The sequence below is a fragment of the Marmota flaviventris genome, chromosome 3 (genome assembly GCF_047511675.1).
Source record: "Marmota flaviventris isolate mMarFla1 chromosome 3, mMarFla1.hap1, whole genome shotgun sequence".
Lineage (NCBI taxonomy): Eukaryota > Metazoa > Chordata > Mammalia > Rodentia > Sciuridae > Marmota > Marmota flaviventris.
In genome coordinates, this window is record NC_092500.1 from 99,272,925 (window position 1) to 99,294,212 (window position 21,288).

Sequence of the window (21,288 nt, forward strand, 5' to 3'; positions counted from 1 at the left end):
GGCAGACATATGATAGGAAGCATCAAATAGAAATAGGTGACTGAGAGATTTTTAGTCTGATAATCTGATATTATTTCTCGGTAAGCATAGGTCATCAGAATCAGGGAGGATGTGGAACAGTCAGAAATTCATTAAGGTGGAGAATGTGTAATAAAATTAATTTCAGAGATGAAAAGTGGTGACCAGAAAAAAAGTGATAGGATTTCTAATGGTTTCCAAAGATGTTCATATTGGTGACAATGAATTTACGTTGCTATTGAATTCCTAGGCCAGAGGGCTAAATCTGGGAATCCCAACACGCTGAGTCTGGCCACTTACCTTAAAAACAAATAGAAAAAGTAATGGTGAAAAGCATGAAAGGAATTTTCATCAATATGGTGATATTGGGAAGACAAAACAAACCATCATTTCCAGCCCTGTCTTTGGAGATACTGATAGGTGCTTCCAAATTATATAAACAAAGAGGACAATAAATATTCAGAGTCAAGCAGTCTTGGTCAGACTGTGTGCTAGTTGATCGTTTTCTCAATACTGGTCCCGTGTGCCCTTGTCTGTGCTGATAAGAAAGTTGCTGTTCCCCAGGTTAGTGTGGGGTTTCAACTCATTATAAGACATTTGTCCATCACATCTTTGTTTCTGGAAAATGTTATGAAGGGCAGATTGATAAAGTTGGCGATGAAACTGGAGGAGCTAATAAAATCACAGCTTTTTTATGTTGGAAAGAACTGGAAACCAGCAAGTTAAAGAAGTGATGTTGTATGTACAAATGGGAGACACTAGTAGGCCATTTTTGAAATGTGCTATTTAAAGGTTATATCACCAGGGTATTATACCAAAATATGTTATACCACACTATGCATAAAAATTAAACACAATGAAGATTTTTTTTTTTTTTTTAGTGGTGCTGGTGATCTAACCCAGGGCCTCGTGCATGCCACACAAGCACTCTACCTTTAAGCTACATGCCCAGCCCCCATCCAGACTTTAATAAGCCATTTTTGAGATGAAAGATTTGAAAGTTACGTTAAAGACCACTCCCATGAAAGTAGTTGGCTGAGGCTGCATGGAGGAGCAAATATTTGGAGTTGAGAAGGTGAAGAGACTAAGGGATAAGGTGGAGGAGGATCATGCATACAGGCAGTGAGGAATTAAGATTGAGTTGTGAGACACAGGCAACACGAAAAGGGAAATAGAAAGGTTTCAGGAGAGTGGTGTGAGTATCATGTTTATCAGTCTGATGACACAGCCAAAGACAGCCAAACTCAGAAATGTATTTTGTAATTTCTTTTATACTCACAAACTTGAGACCAATGAATGTATTAAATTGTATCTTGTGGAGAAAGTAGCTTCTATAAAAGTCTGACATGACTTTGTTGGATAAACAATGTCAGATACGCATGTAGCTATCTTTTAATTTTGAAAGTTTTAAATCTTTGTTCAAATTATTTAATTTTAATTGATATAATTATTAATTATCCCATACAGATTGTGCAGTGTCATATTTTGCTATAATAAAGAAAATGTAAACACTTAAGAATGGATTCTGACATCAGCTTCCACTGAGAATTATTAATTATAAGTTAACTGAAAAGCTAGAAAAATAACTGACAGATTTACATGCTACGTGTTTTGTGGGTCACTTGTTCCGCGTACTCTCTAATGCAACTTGTAATTTGGTTGATTTTTCTTTTCCTTTGAGGTCTCAGACTTGATAAGGACATTCTGATTTAGCAACATTTTCTCTCCCTCATTTTGTCGCGGTGGTGAGCTACAGATCAAGAGCTACAAGAACTTCTTTGTTTTTTTTTACAGACTCTGATTCACAAATATCATATGCCATTTTAAGTTTCTTTTGATTTAAATTTTTGTTTACACATTTCACACCAGATTATCAGTTGTATACTTTTACTAATCCACTGCAGGTATTTTACACTAAGTATTCCTAAAAGTCTTTTATAAAACAGTAAATTTGAGTCTGCCAGTGGGTAAGTATCATTGTTTTTTACTTGTTTGCTTCTTTCATGTTACTAATATCTGTCATTCTTGGGTATTAATTAATTCAGGTCTCAACAGAGAATGTGTTAAATGATAGCTTTGGGAGAAAATAATTTCTGTAAAACTATGGCATGTCTTCATTTCATAAAAAAAAATAATGTGGGGTGTGAATCTGGATCTCCTTTGTGTTTCTTTTATGTAGGAAGCTCCTTTTTATTTTATTTTGCCAACTGCGTAGCCTCTTTATCAAATTAGTTAACTGCATAAGTCATCATTTTCTCACTATTTTGAAGTGCTTGTTCAACATATGAATACATTATTTGGCTTTTTTAGTTACTGATAAATTTCTGTGCAGAAAGGTGTTGACAATATATACATTTTCTAGAGGCTGATGTGAATGATGCCTGCTTTCCTATTCTGCATATTGTTCAACTTTTGAAATTGTATTTTGTTTGTAAATATTTGATATTATAGCTGAAAATGATACATCATTAATATTTTTATTTTCATTTCTTTGGTTAGCAGTGAAATATATCTTTTCAGATGCTTACCTATGATGAAATTGTATTATAAAAAGAATGTATTTATATTCAAATTCTTCTTTCTCTGTGTGTGACTAAATTTATAATTATTTATCTGTACTTTTCTTTTTATTCTCTTAGTCTTGGCTTACCTTTAACATTTTGGTTTTTAAGTTCAAGTATATGATATGAAATTAGTAATGTACATATGTAATGCTCCCATTTGGAACCAGTTTTCCATCTGATTCTATCCCCATGCCCATCTTATTATCTGTTCTCAAACCAATGATTCATTCCTTCTCGTACAAAAGTTACATAATTATTACAAATTGTTGAATTGCAACATTCTCATCCTGTTATTAAATTAACTGTTATATCTGCTGGTGGGTATATGAACTGAACAAATACTTTTAGGAAAGCAATTTGACATAATGTAAAAAACAAAACAAACAAAACAAAACACTTAATTTTTTTTATTTATATATTTATTTTAGGAAAAATAGTCCTAAGAAATAGTCATGGATGTAAAAAGTGTTATGTACAAGGTGGTTATTTGATATTTTAAAATATTTTAGATTTCACATTTAACAAGATTTTAACTTGTACTTTAGTTTTCAATGAGGTACAAAGTAATGCAAACCTTTCAAAACTCTACCTACACATAACCCAATAAACACAGTATATTACAACTCTATTGTCTTGCTTTGTGCCTCAAAAATATTCTTTTAAAATTTTTTTTTATTTTTTAGTTTTCGGCGGACACAACATCTTTGTATGTGGTGCTGAGGATCGAACCCAGGCCACACGCATGCCAGGTGAGCGTACTACCGCTTGAGCCACATCCCCAGCCCTTAAATTTTAATTATTAATTTTTTCCACACTTTTTAAAAATTGTTACATTATGGTTGTACATAATGATGAGATTTGTTGCTATATATTCATATATGCACACCATATGGCAATATAATTTGGTCAGTAGCACTCCCCAGCACTTTCCCTCTCCCTCTCCTGCTAGATTATTCTTTTATCTAAGCTATTGATGTTGCTTCAGTAGATAGATGTACCATAATTTATTCAACAACACTTAATCATGATCACTTTTGTTGAAATATCATTGTACTTTGTTTTTTTTTCTGAAATATTTATCAGAAGAAATAAATAATTGAAAAACCCATGGGTTGTGTATCTTCAAACCTATATTTGACATATCTGTAGGATGAATAATTCAAATTTAAAAGTCATCACTGTTACTTTTAATAAATATTGACAATTTTCTACTTGCAATCACTTGATAATTAAAAATTGTCAATTAAAATATTTAGTGTTATCAAAGGTGAATATTGTTCCATTATTTTAATTTGCATATATTTCTCAGTGAAAATCTTATGCTTATGTTGTATTTTGTGAGTACCTGCCTAATTCCCTCATTTTTGATATTCATTGAGGTTTTCTCATTAATTTAGATGGTTTGTGTTTCCCTCTGTGTGTGTTAAATAACAGATATATTTAGCTAAAAAACTATATTAGGCAAGCAACTCCAGAATTACACAGTTATATTTAAATGTTAATTTCTCAAGCTTCTGAGATAAATCCGTTTTTCCTAATAAATATAGAATCCATTAAATAATACATGTTTAAATAATAGGATATATATATATATATATATATATATATATATATATATATAAAATTTAAAATAGAGTGACAAATTTAAATTTTTAATTTTCCCGATCTTGTTAAATGAAGGTAGAATTATTCCTCTGAATAATGAAGATGGGAAGTTCACAGAGAAATTTAGATTTGCCTTTCCTCTTGTATTACCCTATAATATCGGACCTAAATGCTTTAATATCAGAGTGAATACATTATTCATTGACTTAATGATGCACTTTACTCTTATTTACATTTTTGTTTCATAGATCTTAAAGAACGAATGAAGCAAGTTATCAAGATTAACTGAAGTTATCCAGGCATTTTCAGATTTTAAAAAATGCCTCAGAATAAACAAAATGAATGTATACTAAACAAAGAAGAGATAAATTACACAGAAATAAATTTTTTCAAATCTCAACAGAAGAGAAGACCCAAGGAAAAGCAGGATTCTGTAATATCAAATGAAGAGACTGTAAACTATGTGCCACTGAAAATCAACAGAACTTCTCAACTCAAACACAAAAAATTGTTTGTTAGAGAAAAAAAAGGTAAAGTGCTATATAAGTATTTTGTTTAAAAGATATATCTTGATTCTTGGGTTTGGAAGATTACCCCCTCTCAAAACCATTATCAAATTTTCACATTTTCTGTACAATAATTATCTATCTAAAAAGCAACTTCCTGAGCTTTTTCAGAATACTTTGTAGAATAGATTATCTCTTAAATAGTATATGTTCATTTCTGTAAAACATTGACCCAGATTCCAACATAATTGTACTATTTTTAAGAAGTATATGCTTAATAGAATGGAAGCTTTGAAATTCTGTTTCTTCCTATACTATATTAAAATTATCATTGATGCTATTTTTTAATTCAATTCAGCCTAAATTCAGTACCATAAATATTTGTTGAACTTTTACTATTGGCCTGCTCTTGGCTGGACATGCAACCTAAAAAGATATAGGAGCAATAACTACAAGAATTTAAAAAAATGACATGTTATTGTCACAGGAATGACAGATTATATAAAGTGAATGTTAACAATATTTTGAAAATAAAATTTAAAAGACTTCATAATTAATGAGATAATGGAGTTAAAGGGGAGAAATTAAAAGTTGTTTCAAAATATTTTAACAGGGTTCTTAGTTTAAGTGATTGGTAGTAATTTTCTGTATCATTAGAAAAACAGGCTATCACTAGTGACTAATCTAGTTAAAGTCAGATAATATATGACATTCTAATTTCTCTTGGTATTTCAGAGAAAAATGTGTAAAAAGAAATTGGATGTAAAGGCTAGATCTCTAGACAGAGGCTGGGACAGGTGTGGAAGAGTGGGATGTAAGTATGTTAGATTGCAGATGAAAAATATAAGAAGGAAACATCTGTCAGAGAGATGTTTATATGTCATAGGTAAGACTTGAGCATAGGAAAATTCAAGACAAATATGTGAATACATGACCAGAGGGAAGTACAAAAAAAGTGTTCGAAAATAAAAAAAATGATCAATTAAACCACAAGTGAAAAATTATCTCCTTGAATTTAGCCTGTTCTCCTCCTCTACTGCCCTCTTTGCTTCCTGAATTCCAGAATGACTGTAATTTATTTCATGAAAACTCAAAGCCCAAGAGCATTAGATACTGCCTCTCTAGGTAGAAATTCCCCAACACTCTCATGCTGCAAAATGTTTCCCCAAAATGCAATGCAATGTCACTTTATCAGAGAATATTTCTTTTTTTTAATATATATATATTTTTTTTGAGAGAGTGAATTTTAATATTTATTTTTTAGTTTTCGACGGACACAACATCTTTGTTTGTATGTGGTGCTGAGGATCGAACCTGGGCCGCACACACGCCAGGCGAGCGTGCTACCGCTTGAGCCACATCCCCAGCCCCAGCAGATAATATTTCTAGGTCTCCTGCTTTTAGGTGAAACTAGTATGAACATTTCCATATTTGCCATATTTATTTGTTGTCCCCACTCCCAAAAAAGATGTAATTTTTAAATTACTTTCCCCTTGACTGAGATATTGGTTGAATGGTTGAATATTGAAGATCACATGAGATTTAGAAATCATTTTATTTTCATGGCTCGTTTTTATTTGCATGACAGTTGTATTTTCTCTAAGTGCACTTTGTCTTCGAGTTTATTAGCACAGAAAACATGTTTTGGAATTGTCCAGAGTTAATAATTTGTAGAACATCAGGGGTAAAGGAGGCTTTAAGATGCTGGTTTGTTCTTCTTTTTCTAGGGCTTTGAGATATAGTGTGAGGTCATTTATTTGTTGACTTTTTCTTCTTTTAAGGAATGAACTCCATGCAATGAATTTTCCTCTTAGTACTGCTTTCATAGTTTCCCAGAGATTTCGATATGTTGTGTCTATGTTCTCATTTACCTCTAAGAATTTTTTAATCTCCTCCTTAATGTCTTCTGTCACCCATTGTTCATTTAGTAGCATATTGTTTAGTCTCCAGGTGATGGAGAAATTTTTATTTTTTATTTTGTCATTGATTTCCAATTTCATTCGATTATGATCTGATAAAATGCATGGTATCATCTCACTCCAGTCAGAATGGCTGCTATAGTATCTCTACTTTTTTTATATTTGCTAAAAGTTGCTTTGTGGCATATTATATGGTCTATTTTAGAGAAGGATCCATGTACTGTTGAGAAGAAAGTGTATCTCCTTGTAGCAGATTGAACTATTCTATATAAGTTTTTTTCTCAGCAAAAGAAATAATCTGTGAGATGAACAGAGAGCCTACATCCTTGGAGCAAATTTTTACCCCTCACTCATCAGATAGAGCACTAATCTCTAGAGTATATAAAGAACTCAAAAAGCTAAGCACCAAAAAAACAAATAACCCAATCAACAAATGGGCCAAGGACCTGAACAGACTCTTCTCAGAAGATGATGTACAATCAATCAACAAATATATGAAAACATGTTCATTATCTCTAGCAATTAGAGAAATGCAAATCAAAACTACTCTAAGATATCATCTCACTACAGTCAGAATGGCTACTATTATGAAGACAAACAGCAATAATTATTGGCGAGGATGTGGGGGATAAGTTACACTCATATGTTGCTGGTGGGACTGCAAAGTGGTACAGCCAATATGGAAAGTGGTATGGAGATTCCTTGGAAAACTGGGAATGGAACCACCATTTGACCCAGCTATACCTCTCTTTGTTTTATACTCCAAAGACTTAAAAACAGCATACTACAGGGACACAGCAACATTAATGTTTATAGCAGCACAATTCACATTAGCTAAACTGTGGAGCCAACCTAGATGCCCTTCAGTGGATAAATGGATTAAAAAATGTGGCATATATACACAATGGAATTTTACTCAGCAATAAAAGAGAATAAAATCATGACATTTGCAGGTAAATGGATGACATTACAGAAGATGATGCTAAGTGAAGTTAGCCAATCCCCAAAAAACAGATGCTGAATGTTTTCTCTGATATAAAGAAGCTGACTCATAGTGGGGTAGGGATGGGGAACTTGGGAGGATTAGATGGATTCTAGATAGGGCAGAGGGGTGGGAGGGAAAGGGAGGGGATAGGTGATTAGCAAGGAATGTGGAATGTGATGGACATCATTATCCAAAGTACATGGATGAAGACATGAATTGTTGTCAACCTAACTTTATATACAAATAGAGATATGAAAAATTGTGCTGTATACATGTAATAAGAATTGTAATGCATTCTGCTGTCATTTTTTTTTAAATCAATAAAAAAAAAGATGCTGGTGAGGATGGCATTGGTGAAATACCCTGGACTTCAGGCTGGACGAGGGAAAAGTGAATTTTAGAAGAAGCCAGTAGCAGGGAGGGAATTTGGAGAGCCAGGAGGTGGGGTTCTTAGTGCAGTTGAAAAATTGTTGATTTCATGATGACCACATTGAAGCGTTAGAAAATGTGAAGCTGCCCTCCAAGAGTGAGAAGTAATGATCTTTGGTTTTTGTATTTGCTGCTCTTGGAAAAGAGAAGACTCAATCATTGTTTTCCTTTCTTTTATTTTTAGACCCTGAATCTACAGCGTGGCTGGTGATAGCTGGCATCCTAGTGGTCTTGTGTATGGTTTTGCTGACAACAGTGGGTGTGTTGCTTTCAAACTGTAAGTAATTAAGTAAATATTTGTTCTCGTTGCAACTAAAATATCAGCAATATGATGTATGTATATGTGTGTGTATCTATATACATATATAAATATATTCACCATTAAGAATTAATTTTACATTATCTTAATAATTATATTCTAAATAGTATTAATTACTATCATAATTTTTTGTCACAGTACTTTCTAGAAGAGAAGAGCAAAACAGAAAAGTTTCTACCACATCTTCTAAAGACAATGGTGAGTATTAACTCTGGCCAGGCCACTTCCAATATTTTTCTTTATTGGGGCAAAGTTTATATCTTCTTAAAACTTAACTTCAGTGAATCATGATAGACAAATTTGGATTTATCATATGATCATCTGTATTTGCAAAATACTAGGTAAAATAAGGAAAATGACATAGAAGAATGTGGAAAGGCTCAAAGTATTATAAATAAAAAATGAGTTGTATTATCTGTGATTTTATTATTAGGAGAAAAGGTTAATTTAAGTACATGTTGAATAACAAGTATGAACCATTCATATTACTTGTGTTTTTGTTTTTATTCACTTAGTTTGAAAATAAAAAGAAATCAATTGAACAGAAATGAATCATAGGGAAACATAAATTAAACCCCAATTTATAATCACTACAGAAAAGATTGGCAATACCAAATAGGATGCAGGATGAAGTTCTAGCTCACATGCCCAGCATTCTACTCTTAGACATTTGAATAAAGAAAATGAAAACTATGTACATAAGAGACTTGTACACAAATGTTTGTAGGTATTTTATTCAAAACAACTCCAAACTAAACATTCAAAATATCCATTATAGACAAATTGTTTTTAATCATATGATGATATTATCAAATAGGGACCCACTGCCCAAAGCACATAGCAAACAATATTATGGCACTAGATTTCTGCAAAAAGAAAAATTTTATTGTGCAACCAACCAGCAAAGAGGCCAGAAGCTCTTAAGTTCAGATTGGCCTCTCAGGTGAGTTGGTTGTCAGGGGAATTCACACGGAGGAAGAGACGACAAGTTGCTTGTTGATTGGAGGTCATGTCTCTTCACAGCTCAAAAGTTTCTTTTTGGGGGAGGAATTCATGTTCTACACAAGGGATTTTGAGCTTGTGACATTTCTGACTGAAAGATTAGGGTTTTTTTTTTTTTTGTTTGTTTGTTTGCTGTTGTTGTTGATGTCCATTTTTAAAAAGCCAGTTTCAAACTCTTAAGAGTCATTAAGGGAAAGGTTGGTGGTTTTTCATTGTAGATAATTTAAGAACTTCTTTTTAGTTTTATTTTATATTTTGGTTCTTTTCAGTTATATAAGACAGTAGAATCCACTTGACATAATTATAAAATAACTGAACTTTTTTAATTAAATGAGTTATGTTTGGGTCTGTCTAGGCCTTAACCAATTTCAATGGATGAATACCTAGAAATAAAATAGAATGAAATATTTCTACATACAACATGGAAAATCTGAAAAAACATTGAGTGAAATAAATTGGTCTAAATAGTTCAAAATTATTAAATCTTATTCATTTGTCAAAACTCTTCAAACTACATACTTTAAATCACTGCATTTTATTTTATGTAAATTATACCTCTATAATATTAATTTTAAAACTGCACAGAAGGAAATAATTAATAACAATGATTTTCTGTCCAATTTTTCCTTCTTTCTTAATCTTTAGTCTTGCTCCCAATAGGCAAATGCCATTAACTCTTCAAGCTTTTCCTTACTACTTTCACATTTCAAAATAATGTGCTCTTACTACTACATATTGAGTTATGCGTTTTAGATGGTAAGCATTGTTTTCTTATTATGATCATAATGAAACCGAACTTTTTCAGCTTCTCCTGGGGTCTGCATAAACTGAGGCCTCTGTGGCAGAATAGTGTTGTACCTCTTAATGACGGGTTATGCCTTCCAGGGTTGTAGCAAACCCCAGCTCACTGCCAGTTTCTTCTTTCTGAGTTCTTGTCTCACTAGTTGAAAAATTAAATCCAGAAATCCATAGATGAGGATGAGTGGGTGTAAGAGAAGAATTTATTCATGTGTGAAGAGAAGAGATGAAACCTTACAGGGTGAGAAGGGATGGGATAGCTGAGTGTGCTAGTTTAGAGGTTTATATATGGTAACAAAGTTATTGGTACAAATTTATGCTAATCAGGATTCAGAAAAGTACTATTGATTCAAAGTTATGCTAATCAGAATTTAGAAAAGTACCAAGGCTATTGTTTAGCCCTGCAATCCCATTGGGTCTGCCCCACTTCTGCTTTCCTACTGCAGGTCTGCAACCCCAGCTTTCTAGGAGGTTGAGGTTAGTAGATGGTGCATGCTTCAGGGTCTGCAGCCTGTGTGGAGTGGGCTTCTGCACCAGGTCAAGGCCAGCCTTGCTGCAACAGAATGGGGTGCCCCAGTTTGCCTCAGATCTGGCTTGCCAGTCTCAGGCCCTCAGGCCCTCAGGCCCTCAGGCCCTCTGGGGCATGGCAGGCTCTAGGGGGCTGTGCCACCTGTATTCCAGCCTGCCTGGACTGCCTCTCCACTACCTCACTGCAGTTTTTCTGAAGCCTCTCTGGGGAGATTATTGGGTTTGGCTGTGCTGATAGGCAGCCAGGGAGCCATCTCAATAAGAACACAGTGGACATAGTTCCCCAATCTTCTCTCTACTTTATCCTCCACATGTATCATAATCATATGATGACATTCCTCCTAAATTCCTTTTGTCTCCGTCTCATCAGGATTAACTGCACACAATTATAGGGGATTTATTTCCTTATAACTCTGTTTGTACCCTGCAAAGATTCCAGTTTTTATTTATTTATTTATTTATTTATTTTACTTAAAGGATTAGTGAACTATTTTTTTTTTTCTTCTTGAGGACAAACATAATGACTCCCTAAAATTGTTTCATGAAACTTATATTTCAGGCTTTGAATATAATTTAAATGATTTCTATTTTTCTTTCTACTTAATTAATACTGAGAATTATTTGATGAAACTATATTTTGTAGCTGGGTGTGGTGGTACATGCCTGTAGTCCCAGCAACTCCTGAGGCTGAGGCAGGAGGATCACATGTTGAAGGCCAGCCTTGGCAATGTAGTTAGGTCCTAAGCAATTTAGCCAGGCCCTGCTACAAAATAAAAAAATAAAAAGAACTGAGGATGTAGCTCAGTGTTTAAGCACCCCTGGGTTCAATCCCAAGTACCAAAAACAAGACAAAAAATATTTTGTAAAGTATTATTTCATATTTTTCCTTCAATGCAAGTATTGACCCATATTATATCATTAGATTTCAGATCCCTTGAGACAAATTTTATATTGCTTTTTAAAATTACTTTATTTTATTTTTCATAAAGGGTTTTTGAAATTGTGCAACTATATGCCTTCTTGTGGAATTCATTTGTTCATTTATTGTTTTGTATTTAATTCACTGGACACTCAATTAATTCTTATAATTTGGAATTCTATCACTTCTAATTATTATTTCAATATTTGGAGTTGAGACATTAATTTGATTTGTGTACTTTTTAAAAATTTATGGAATAATTGTTAAATACCTTACTGGTTAATTACAGATATTTCTTAAATACCCTGCTATTTGGATTTTTTATTTTTCCACTTTCATTTTCAGATTCTCTTTCTGAAATGTTATCAGTTATTCCATGTTTTACTTTCTGTGTTTGTTTTTGCTCTATTTTGCTTTTCTCCATGGATTAACTTCTAATTCTCCTGTATTTAAATTATCCTATTTTCACTTTTTGATCTTTATAGATCTGATATATATATATATATTTTTTTTTTTTTTTTTTTAAACAGAGCCTAATTTTGTTAAGGGATCCAAAATATTTTATTTATAGAGGTTTTGTTCTGGGTGTTTATTTTGCCTTTATATTTTTATTTGAAGTGGTTCAGTTTTCAATTTAATGTATTTTTTCTGTGTTGGAGACTTAACATCAGACATCTTTTTATCACCTACTGCTTAGAAACAGAAAGCATTAAAAAGCTGAGTGACATTCTATTTGAGGAATAGGGAACTCAGGTTACTCTGGAACTCCATGTTACTTTCCAAAAATTGTAATACCCAGAGGGGAGTTTTAGTTTACTTTTCCCTCTACAGATTATTAACTCTATCTGCTGTTGTTTTAGAGAAAAGTTTTGAGGTAGGGTTAGGTTATATATATATTTGGGGGGTGTTAATGGGGTTTGAACTCAGGGGCATTCAACCACTGAGTCACATCCCCAGCCCTATTTTGTATTTTATTTAAAGACAGGGTCTCACTGAGTTGTTTAGCACCTCGCTTTTGCTGAGGCTGGCTTTGAACTTGCGATTCTCCTGTTTCAGTCTCCTAAATCACTGAGATTACAGGCGTGAGCCACCGCACCTGGCCCTTTATATTTTTTTGAGACAGGGTTTCCCTAACTTGTGATCCTCCTGCCTCAGCCTCTGAGCAGCTAGAATTACAGGCATGTGCTACTACACCTGGAGAAATCTTGTTTCTTAATAGCTGACCCTTTGTATTTTCATCTCTCTCATGAATTAATGCTCTCTTAGTTATTTTATTTCTTATAGAAATTTATTTAAACATTTTCTTGTCTTTTCTCTCTGCTCATGTTCTTTCCAGTCATTCTGTCCTTTCATTTTTTCTTCCTCACCTTTATGTTTCTTTTCATTTCTTATTCCTTTACTGCTCTCGTTGTACTTCTAACCTTGATAGTAGAACAAGTCAAGCTCTAAGAGCCTAGGAGAGTGAAGGTTGCTTTGAGGAGTTAGGAGCCAGGGCTCCTGTTCCAATCTCTTCCTAAGGGCTGCAGTTCACCAGCTCAGGCATCCATATTTACATTTAATGAAACCCAGCTTCCCTTTATCTCCTGCCTAGCTTCAAAGGTCTAGATAGACAAAGTTTCTTAAAAATCCAATATCTTTTTGGCTTTTTATCTAGATTTCTAGTTTTTAAAAAAGGTCATCAAGGTCCAAAATAGCTATATCTTGAAATCAGTGAGGTGTACTGACATCAAAGCTATCACTAGCTGGAAGTATTTTTAATCTTAACAATGGTGTTGCCAACATTAAACAGCTGCAAGACAAAGGATGAGGCTTTAATTTCAGCAAGAGAGTTGAAAATTAGATTATTGTGTAATACTTGGAAATATCAAGAACTTTTTTTCTGTATTGGCTCTAGTTGAAAATAAAGACTTCTCTGTCATTTCTCAGTTAGGCAGTCTTAGAATTTACAGTCACATTGCCTATCTGATTCTGGATTGGTAGTGATACCACTGATGATGAGATTCAATCACAGTCAAGTTTCATTTCTCCAGATGTTAATTTTGAATATCTGAGAAACACTGAGGCAAATGTAAAGCAATTTTTATTTATAGATTAGAACGGAAACAGACTTCTCCACAGAAATGGGGGTCCCAGATCTGGATATTCAAGGATGTGGGGATGTCTCACCCCTTTTATACTTTTTAGATCTCCTTTGTTCTCATGCCATCTTTCTCCCTTTATCTTGCTTACGTGACCAAAAGGTGGGCCAAAGATGGAGTGATTCTGGGCAGGAAGGGAACAGTCCAGGAGGTATTAATCAACAACTCCTTATAGGGAGGAACAATTCTCTGGGGGCAGTTACCTGGGCAACAGGTGAAGGAGGAGGGGGAAGGGCTTTGGAGATATCAGCCTTTGATTTCTTTTCCTTTTGAACTAGTTCCCATATCCCCTATCAGACCCAATTATTTATTATATAAACTGACTGCCTTTTGTCACCCTGGCTTTAGTAGTATTCCAGGCTGCTAAACAAGAGCTGAAATAACAAACAAAATAATTAAGTGCTAATACATTTAGCTAATGTAATAATCAAGGAATATAACCACGGATTTTTCAAATATTAACAGTGGAATTAAAGACACACAAAAGACTGAATGAGAAATTTCCTATTTTTAGGAAAGGACCAAACATAAACCTAGTGTTTGCCTCAGGTTTTAAGAATTGAGCATACAATTAGTTGTGATGGCTCATGTCTGTAATCCCCATGGTTTGGGAGGCTGAGGAAGGAGGATCACAAGTTCAAAGTCAGCCTTGGCAATCTAGTGAGGTCCTAAGCAACTTAGTGAGATCCTGTCTCTAAATAAAATATTTAAAAGGCCTGGGTTTGTGGCTCAGTGGTTAAGCACCCCTGGGTTCAGTTCCTGGTACCAAAAAAAAAAAAAAAGAAAGAAAGAAATTGAACCTAAAGCAATAAATACCATGAGTAAGCTTTATGTTTGGGAGATAAATATCCAGTCAAGGAGGGGAGTGAAGGAAGAGCATGAAAAGAGCAGTAATAAAGCAATATGTATTGGTGCCAATTATCTAACAATAGCAGCAAAGTGTCACAACAAATGGCTTAGCAAGTGTTTTTATTCAGCACACTAAAAAGTCTGGGAAAGCCTGCAAGGGTACCTGGCACATTTGAGTAATCCAAGGGATGGAGAAAGGAAATAGGAAAAATAATAACTCATCAGAAGAAGATATGGGTAAAAGATATGAGTGAAATGACCATAAAAGAAAAAAGTACAAATATAAATTATTATATGATTGATGCTAAGTTCATAGGCAATTATGAATGTTTTCATTATATAATGGTTAACAGTGGCCTTATTATATTAGTCTTATTAATGTTGATTTACTTGATCTACTTTTCCTGACATATATTATCTACAATATATATATGAAGATGTTAGTATTAACTCAATAAATTGACAAAAATATAAAATAATACAATTTATGTCTCTCTCTCTCTCTCTCTCTCTCTCTCTCTATATATATATATATATATATATATATATATATATATATATATATTGTTATTGAAATAACCTTGATGAGATGGATACAGACCAACATCTCTCCTCAGAGAGAGAGAGAAGAAAATGCAATCAACTTTCTAAAAGACAAAAAAACCCATTAAACTGTATTTTGATGGTTATAAGAATTACAAAATGAAGAAGCTATGCAAAAAGTTTATTTATAAATGATTGGAGCATTAGTTTCAAAATTATAGCATTTTTTTGTATATCCAAAATGATTATTAATAAAAAAATTTCCACCAGAATTGGAATCATTAAGTAGTTGGTTTTTATGCTTACATTATATATTGTTTAGCCATTTAAATATGTGTACCTCATTTTAATCATGTCAAATATGCTTATAATATTATTTGATATGTAGTTTTCTTATAATCCATATTTTATATTATTTTCATATGGAAATTTCAAAATAAGCAAAATTTCTTATTTATTTATCATGGTTAGCTAGGGATTGTGCAAAGATTGCTCAAAAATGGTACAAAAGTGCTTACAGTGGGGATGCAGCTCCCTGGTAGAGCACTTGCCTTGATGATGAAGCCATGGGTTCTATCTCTACCTGTTATGGTTTGGATGTGAGGTGTCTTCCAAAAGCTCACATGTGAGACAATGTAAGAAGAAGGTTCAGGGGAGAAATGATTGGGTTGTGAGAGTCTTAATCCAATCAGTGAATTAATTCCCTGATAGAGATTAACTGAGTGGTAACTGAAGTGGTAGGTTGTGGAGGAAGTGGAAATTGGGCATGGCTTTCAGGTATATATTTGTATCTGGCAAGGGTAGTTTCTCTGTTTCTTCTTCCGGATCTTGATGTGAGATGAATTTTTCTGCCACACTCTCCTGCCATGATGTTCAGTTTCACTTTGAGTCACATTGGGTAGAGCCAGACTTATGGACTGAGACCTCTGAAACTGTGAGCCCTCAAATAAACTTTCTCTCCTTTAAAATTGTTCTGGTCAGATCTTTTAGTCACAGCAGCAAAAAAGCTGACTAAAATACCAGCACAGTCTAATATTCATCTGTATTACAAACACATGAACTTTATAGTTGTATAAAAAGTTACTCATAGACTTGATTACCCATTTAATATGCTTATATTTCCTAGAATGTTCCTGTGATCTTAATTCTCACAATGGGATTGGGTTTGGAAATAGTTACTATCATGTTTCCAATGAAACCAAAAGCTGGCCTAAAAGTTACACTGCCTGTGTAGAACTGAATTCTCGTCTTCTGAAGATACAGACCCAAGAATTGCTGGTAGGGAAGACAATCTTACTTTTCTTTCACATTGTAACCATATTTGGTTTTGAAGTATTAGTGATGAACACTATAATTTGGCAAATTGAATGTTCTCAAGGATGCATTATATTTTATTTCAAATTTGTTTTCTCAAGGAAAAATTAGAGAAACTCTATCACTAGAATATGTAACACTGCAAGAAAACCAAACTAATCAAGTAGTACTATCTTGAGGTGGGGCCTATTAATACTATGTGAATGTGTGCAAGCTCTTGGGAGAACTTTTACCACTAATTACTGAGTTAGGAAGGAACACATGGTAATATATGAACATTTATGGATTATGAAATGTTTTTCCAATAGGATCTCTTATCAACATTTGGAATGTCGGGATGGATAGATCATAAAATGTGTGAAATTGATTGGTTCCCGTTAATGAAAAATTGTACCAAAATGAATGAAAGTCAGTAAGTATAGTGTTTGGATAAATTGGACTGTTTGAGAGTAGTTTGTGTGTGTGTGTGTGTGTGTGTGTGTGTATGTTTACTTATGACCTGCAACATATGGGAGATAATTGGGAAAAAGTTGCTAGCCCTTTCTAAGTAATGTCACATTTTGGAACATTGTTAACCTACTAGATTTAGAAAATTTGCGCATAGTTTTAGATAAGTTTAGAAATGTATAAACCTATCTCATGTTCTTTTATTTGTTTTTGATTCATAATTTTAATTACATAAACAGGATAGGATTAGATAGTGCTCAATATTTTTCATGAGGCTTACTGTTAGGTAAGACTTGTGAAGACTATTAATCAGTGGGGTGTTTTTTCTTTTTTTGATATATTATTATTTTATTAGTCATATGGATTCAGCTTAATATTGTATTCAAGATTTTGGCATGCATGGATTAAACCCATTTATTTCCATTTTTGAGTGTTATACTGATAGACTTTGGTACTGAGATTCTGGTAGCTTACTCAAACAATTGGAATAGATTTTTTTTTAAAGCAGTAGCACATTTTATTAAAATTTAATATTATTTTTTCTTATATCAGTTTATTTGTTGTTTTATTTGCTTTTTAAAATTCTTTTAGGTTTGTAATTATTTTTGCTAAGTTTGTTGAGATAAAATTAGTATTTGTATACACCATACCTTGATTTTTTTACCCATTTAATTTATCCTATATGTTTTGATGTGTACAAGGTATACATCACATAGTACCTCATAAATATGTATACTTTTTATGTTCTTAAACCTTTTTTCTTCTGAAATAGTTAGTTTGGCATGGTGCTGCATGCCTATAATCCCAGCAACTTGGGAGCCTGAGGCAGGAGGATCCTGAGTTCAAAGCCAGCTTCAGCAATTTAGTGAGGCCCTAAGCAACTTAGCAAGACCCTGTTTCAAAATAAAGCATAAAAAGGACCGGGGATGTGGCTCAGTGGTAAAGTTCCCCTAGGATCAATCCTTGCTACCAAAAAAAAAAAAAAAAAAAAAAAAACAGGGAAAGGACCTAACTGTGAAGAGCCTTGGTCTCAGGTATGTAAACATTAGTGGAGCCCAGGGGACAGAAAGAGTCTTTTGGGTCCAGAGTTGGGAATGTTCCTGAAGGAGGCAGCAGATAACTTGGACTCTCATTTGTTCCATTTGTTTATTGTCTGCTCAGCCTTTCTCAAAATATCTCCTATGGACAAGGGAAACTGCCATATTCTCAGCATGTTCCACCTTTTCCCCACTCAGAGTTCTCGGTGCAGAGCAGGTATAAGGCACAAAGAGAAGACTGCTGAAGCCTCCAGTCAATTCAGATTGGCCTGAGTTGAGGCTTTCCTGTTTGTGTGATTGGTTCTTCTGAATTTAAAGGAGACCCTCCTTTCTTTCTTTCTTTGAACGGGGGAATGAACTCAGAGGTGTTTCAACACTGAGCTACATCCGCAGTCCTTATTCTACTTTTTATTTTGAGACAGGATCTCACTAAAATTTCCCAGGCTGGCCTTGAACTTGGGATCCTCCTGCCCAGCCTTCAGAGTAGCTGATATTACAAGTCTGCATCACCATGCCCAGTGTAAAAAAGTATATATTTTTTCTTTTCTTTTTCTTTTACTTTGTTCTTTTTAGTTATACATGACTGTAGAATGGATTTTGACATATCATACAAACATGGAGTATAACTTCCCATTCTTGTGGTTGTACAACTTGATTTTTAAAAGCTGTTGTTATTTCTACAGAGTTCAATTGATGAAAAAGAAGAACAAGAATTGTGCTTATATCAGTGGAAAGTACATTTATCCTGAAAACTGTTCATCTAGGAAATTTTACATATGTGAGTTTAATATACAGCAACATCTGCTTTACTAACACAATATTATTAAATCCTAATAAAATATTTACAAAATACATTGGTTACTTGTTGACTTTATAATTTTTAAAATAAATTATGGCTGACTAATTTTATGCACTCTGAAGATTTTGGTTAAATTTTTAGCTTTTTAAATTGTACTGGGGTTGAGGAGAATTTAAACATCTTGGTATTAATTATCCTATCACAATTCATGTTGATACTAATTAATTAAGTATCAAATAGCAACTATACATTAATCAACTTTGAAAATCCAAGGGATATGATGAGAAGAAATATTTTTGTATCATTTAGTTTTTTTTTTTTTTTTTTTTAATTTTAAGAGACAGGGTCTTTTATGTTAGTCATTCCATCCTCTTGGTCCAGTTTCCCTAGTAGCTACAACTATAGGCACATACCACTATGCCCAGCTAAACTTAAGGTTTTTGACATGAGATGGATACCTTTTGAGATTGTTCAAGAGATTTAATCAGGTACTACTGAAAGCATTGAGGACATGTATAATTGAAAAACAAGAAATAAAAAATACAATTTAAGGTTAAAGAAGTTAATATACTCAAACGACCTGAAGTGGTAAGCTATTACTATTGCTAAAAAGCAGCTACTATAAATCACTTCAAAAATTTAAAAGCAAATAGTAAATCTTACAGAGAAAATAAAACCATGAGAGAAACCAAAATAAAATGCTAGAACTAAGAGATTAGTAAATAAAATGAAAATTTTAAATATTCTATATATTTAAATAAATAGAGGCTAAATTTTTCAAATTGTAGTTTAAAGAATATAATTTACATAGAAACATAAGATGCTTGGCAATTCTCAGGAACTTAAAAAATGAAAAACCAAAACTGGGGACATCATCATCAAAGTAATAAAAATTAAAAATGAAGAAAATATATTGAATACTGTCATAGAAAAATCATATTCAATGGAATAATGATATAGGAAATTGACTTTTTTAAAAATCAGAAACAGTGGAGATGGATAGGCACTAGAACACTCTAAAGGTAAAAACAAAGTCTCAAAAACCTACCAAGCCTTCTGATTTCTGGTCCAACCTTGTTGAGAGCTGCAGTGGAAGGGGCCCCAGCAAACTTCCAGCTGATTGGCTCCTCTGTGGTGATGCTCATTGGGCTATTTCCCCCGCCATTTCAGACCACGGAGCTGCTCATTGGGGGCCTCTTTTGGCTCCGCCCACTCGACCCAGCCAATCTGCCTCAATAGCGGGAAAATTGAAAATGACCTAAAGGTTCCAGTTGAGAGTGCTCGCCAGAAGTGCCGGTGGTGGCAGTTGAGCTCTCGGGAATTCCTGGAGAGCTTGTGTGGTGCAGCCTGTGTGCTAAAAATAAAGTTCGTTCCTGCTTGACAAGTGGGTCATGAATTGTGCCCAGCCAGACTGTGGCATTTGGTGGCCCTTACTGGGAACGAACCTGCGACCTTGGCGTTATCAGCACCAAGCTCTGATGAATCCAAATTTTAAAAGTTTAGAGTAAAAAGGGTTATTTTAAGTTTATCTTTGGGGGATATATACCCCTTCCCAATTCCCTCTTTTTTGCTTTAATAAGTACATTTTAATAGTTTGAGGAGCAAAATTGTTTAAAAGAGGTAGAAGTATAACCAGGGGCATTATCTGTTTTTAACTGTTTTGGAATGCCCACAGTGGCAAAATTTTGTAAGCAATGAGCTATAATATCTTTAGTTTTTTCTCCAGCATGAAGGGAGCCCATCAAAAATCCGGAAGAAGTATCGACTGTAACATGCAAATATTTTAATTTTCCAAATTCTGGCAAGTGTGTGATGTCCATCTGCCAAATATGCTTAGGTATCAGTCCTCCAGGATTGACTCCAAGATTAACTTGTGGTAAAAAGGTCACACAATTTTGACATTGTTTTATTATTTGTCTAGCTTGTTCCTTAGTTATTTTAAAACGCTTTTGTAAAGTATTAGCAATGACATGGGACCTTTTATGAAAATTTGAGCTTTTTCTAGTGTAGAGAAAATATGTATGTCATGTGTAGTTTTATCTGCTAAATCATTGCCCAAACTAAGGGCTCCAGGCAATCCTGTATGTGCCCTGATATGTCCTATAAAGAATGGATCTTTTCTGTCCCAGATTAGACTTTGTATAGTGGAAAACAAAGAGAAAACAGTAGAGGAAGGGGAAATCCTACCAGCATCTTCAAGGGATATTACAGCATTAACTATATACTGACTATCAGAAAATAAATTAAATACAGAATCTTTAAACATCACAAAAGCTTGTAATACTGCATTAAGCTCTACATTTTGAGCTGATTATTTGGGTACTAAAAATGTAAAAGTTTGATCAGGGGTAACTACTGCTGCTGTACCATTATTTGACTCATCAGTGAATATATTTGGAGCATTAATGATAGGTGTTTTTCTTGTCATTTTTGGAAAAACTACAGGATGCGAAGACCAAAAAGACAACAAAGGATTAGATGGTAAGTGGTTATCAAATGAAACATTAGATTTGCACATGATTATTGCCCAAATATTTAACTCATTAGCTAACTCATCAATTTGATCCAT

General features: G+C 33.7%; 1 protein-coding gene across 1 annotated transcript; it reads left to right on the forward strand.

Moving 5' to 3' along the window:
• Positions 1–1,785: 1,785 nt before the first annotated feature.
• Positions 1,786–18,770, forward strand: LOC114082891 (killer cell lectin-like receptor subfamily I member 1). The gene is made up of 8 exons (XM_027924003.2): positions 1,786–1,985; positions 3,266–3,331; positions 4,436–4,717; positions 8,211–8,303; positions 8,484–8,543; positions 16,249–16,400; positions 16,745–16,848; positions 18,604–18,770. Exons 3-8 carry the CDS (start codon positions 4,507–4,509, stop codon positions 18,731–18,733), a joined length of 750 nt encoding a protein of 249 aa, XP_027779804.2. The 5' UTR covers positions 1,786–1,985; positions 3,266–3,331; positions 4,436–4,506; the 3' UTR covers positions 18,734–18,770.
• The last annotated feature ends 2,518 nt before the right edge of the window (positions 18,771–21,288 follow it).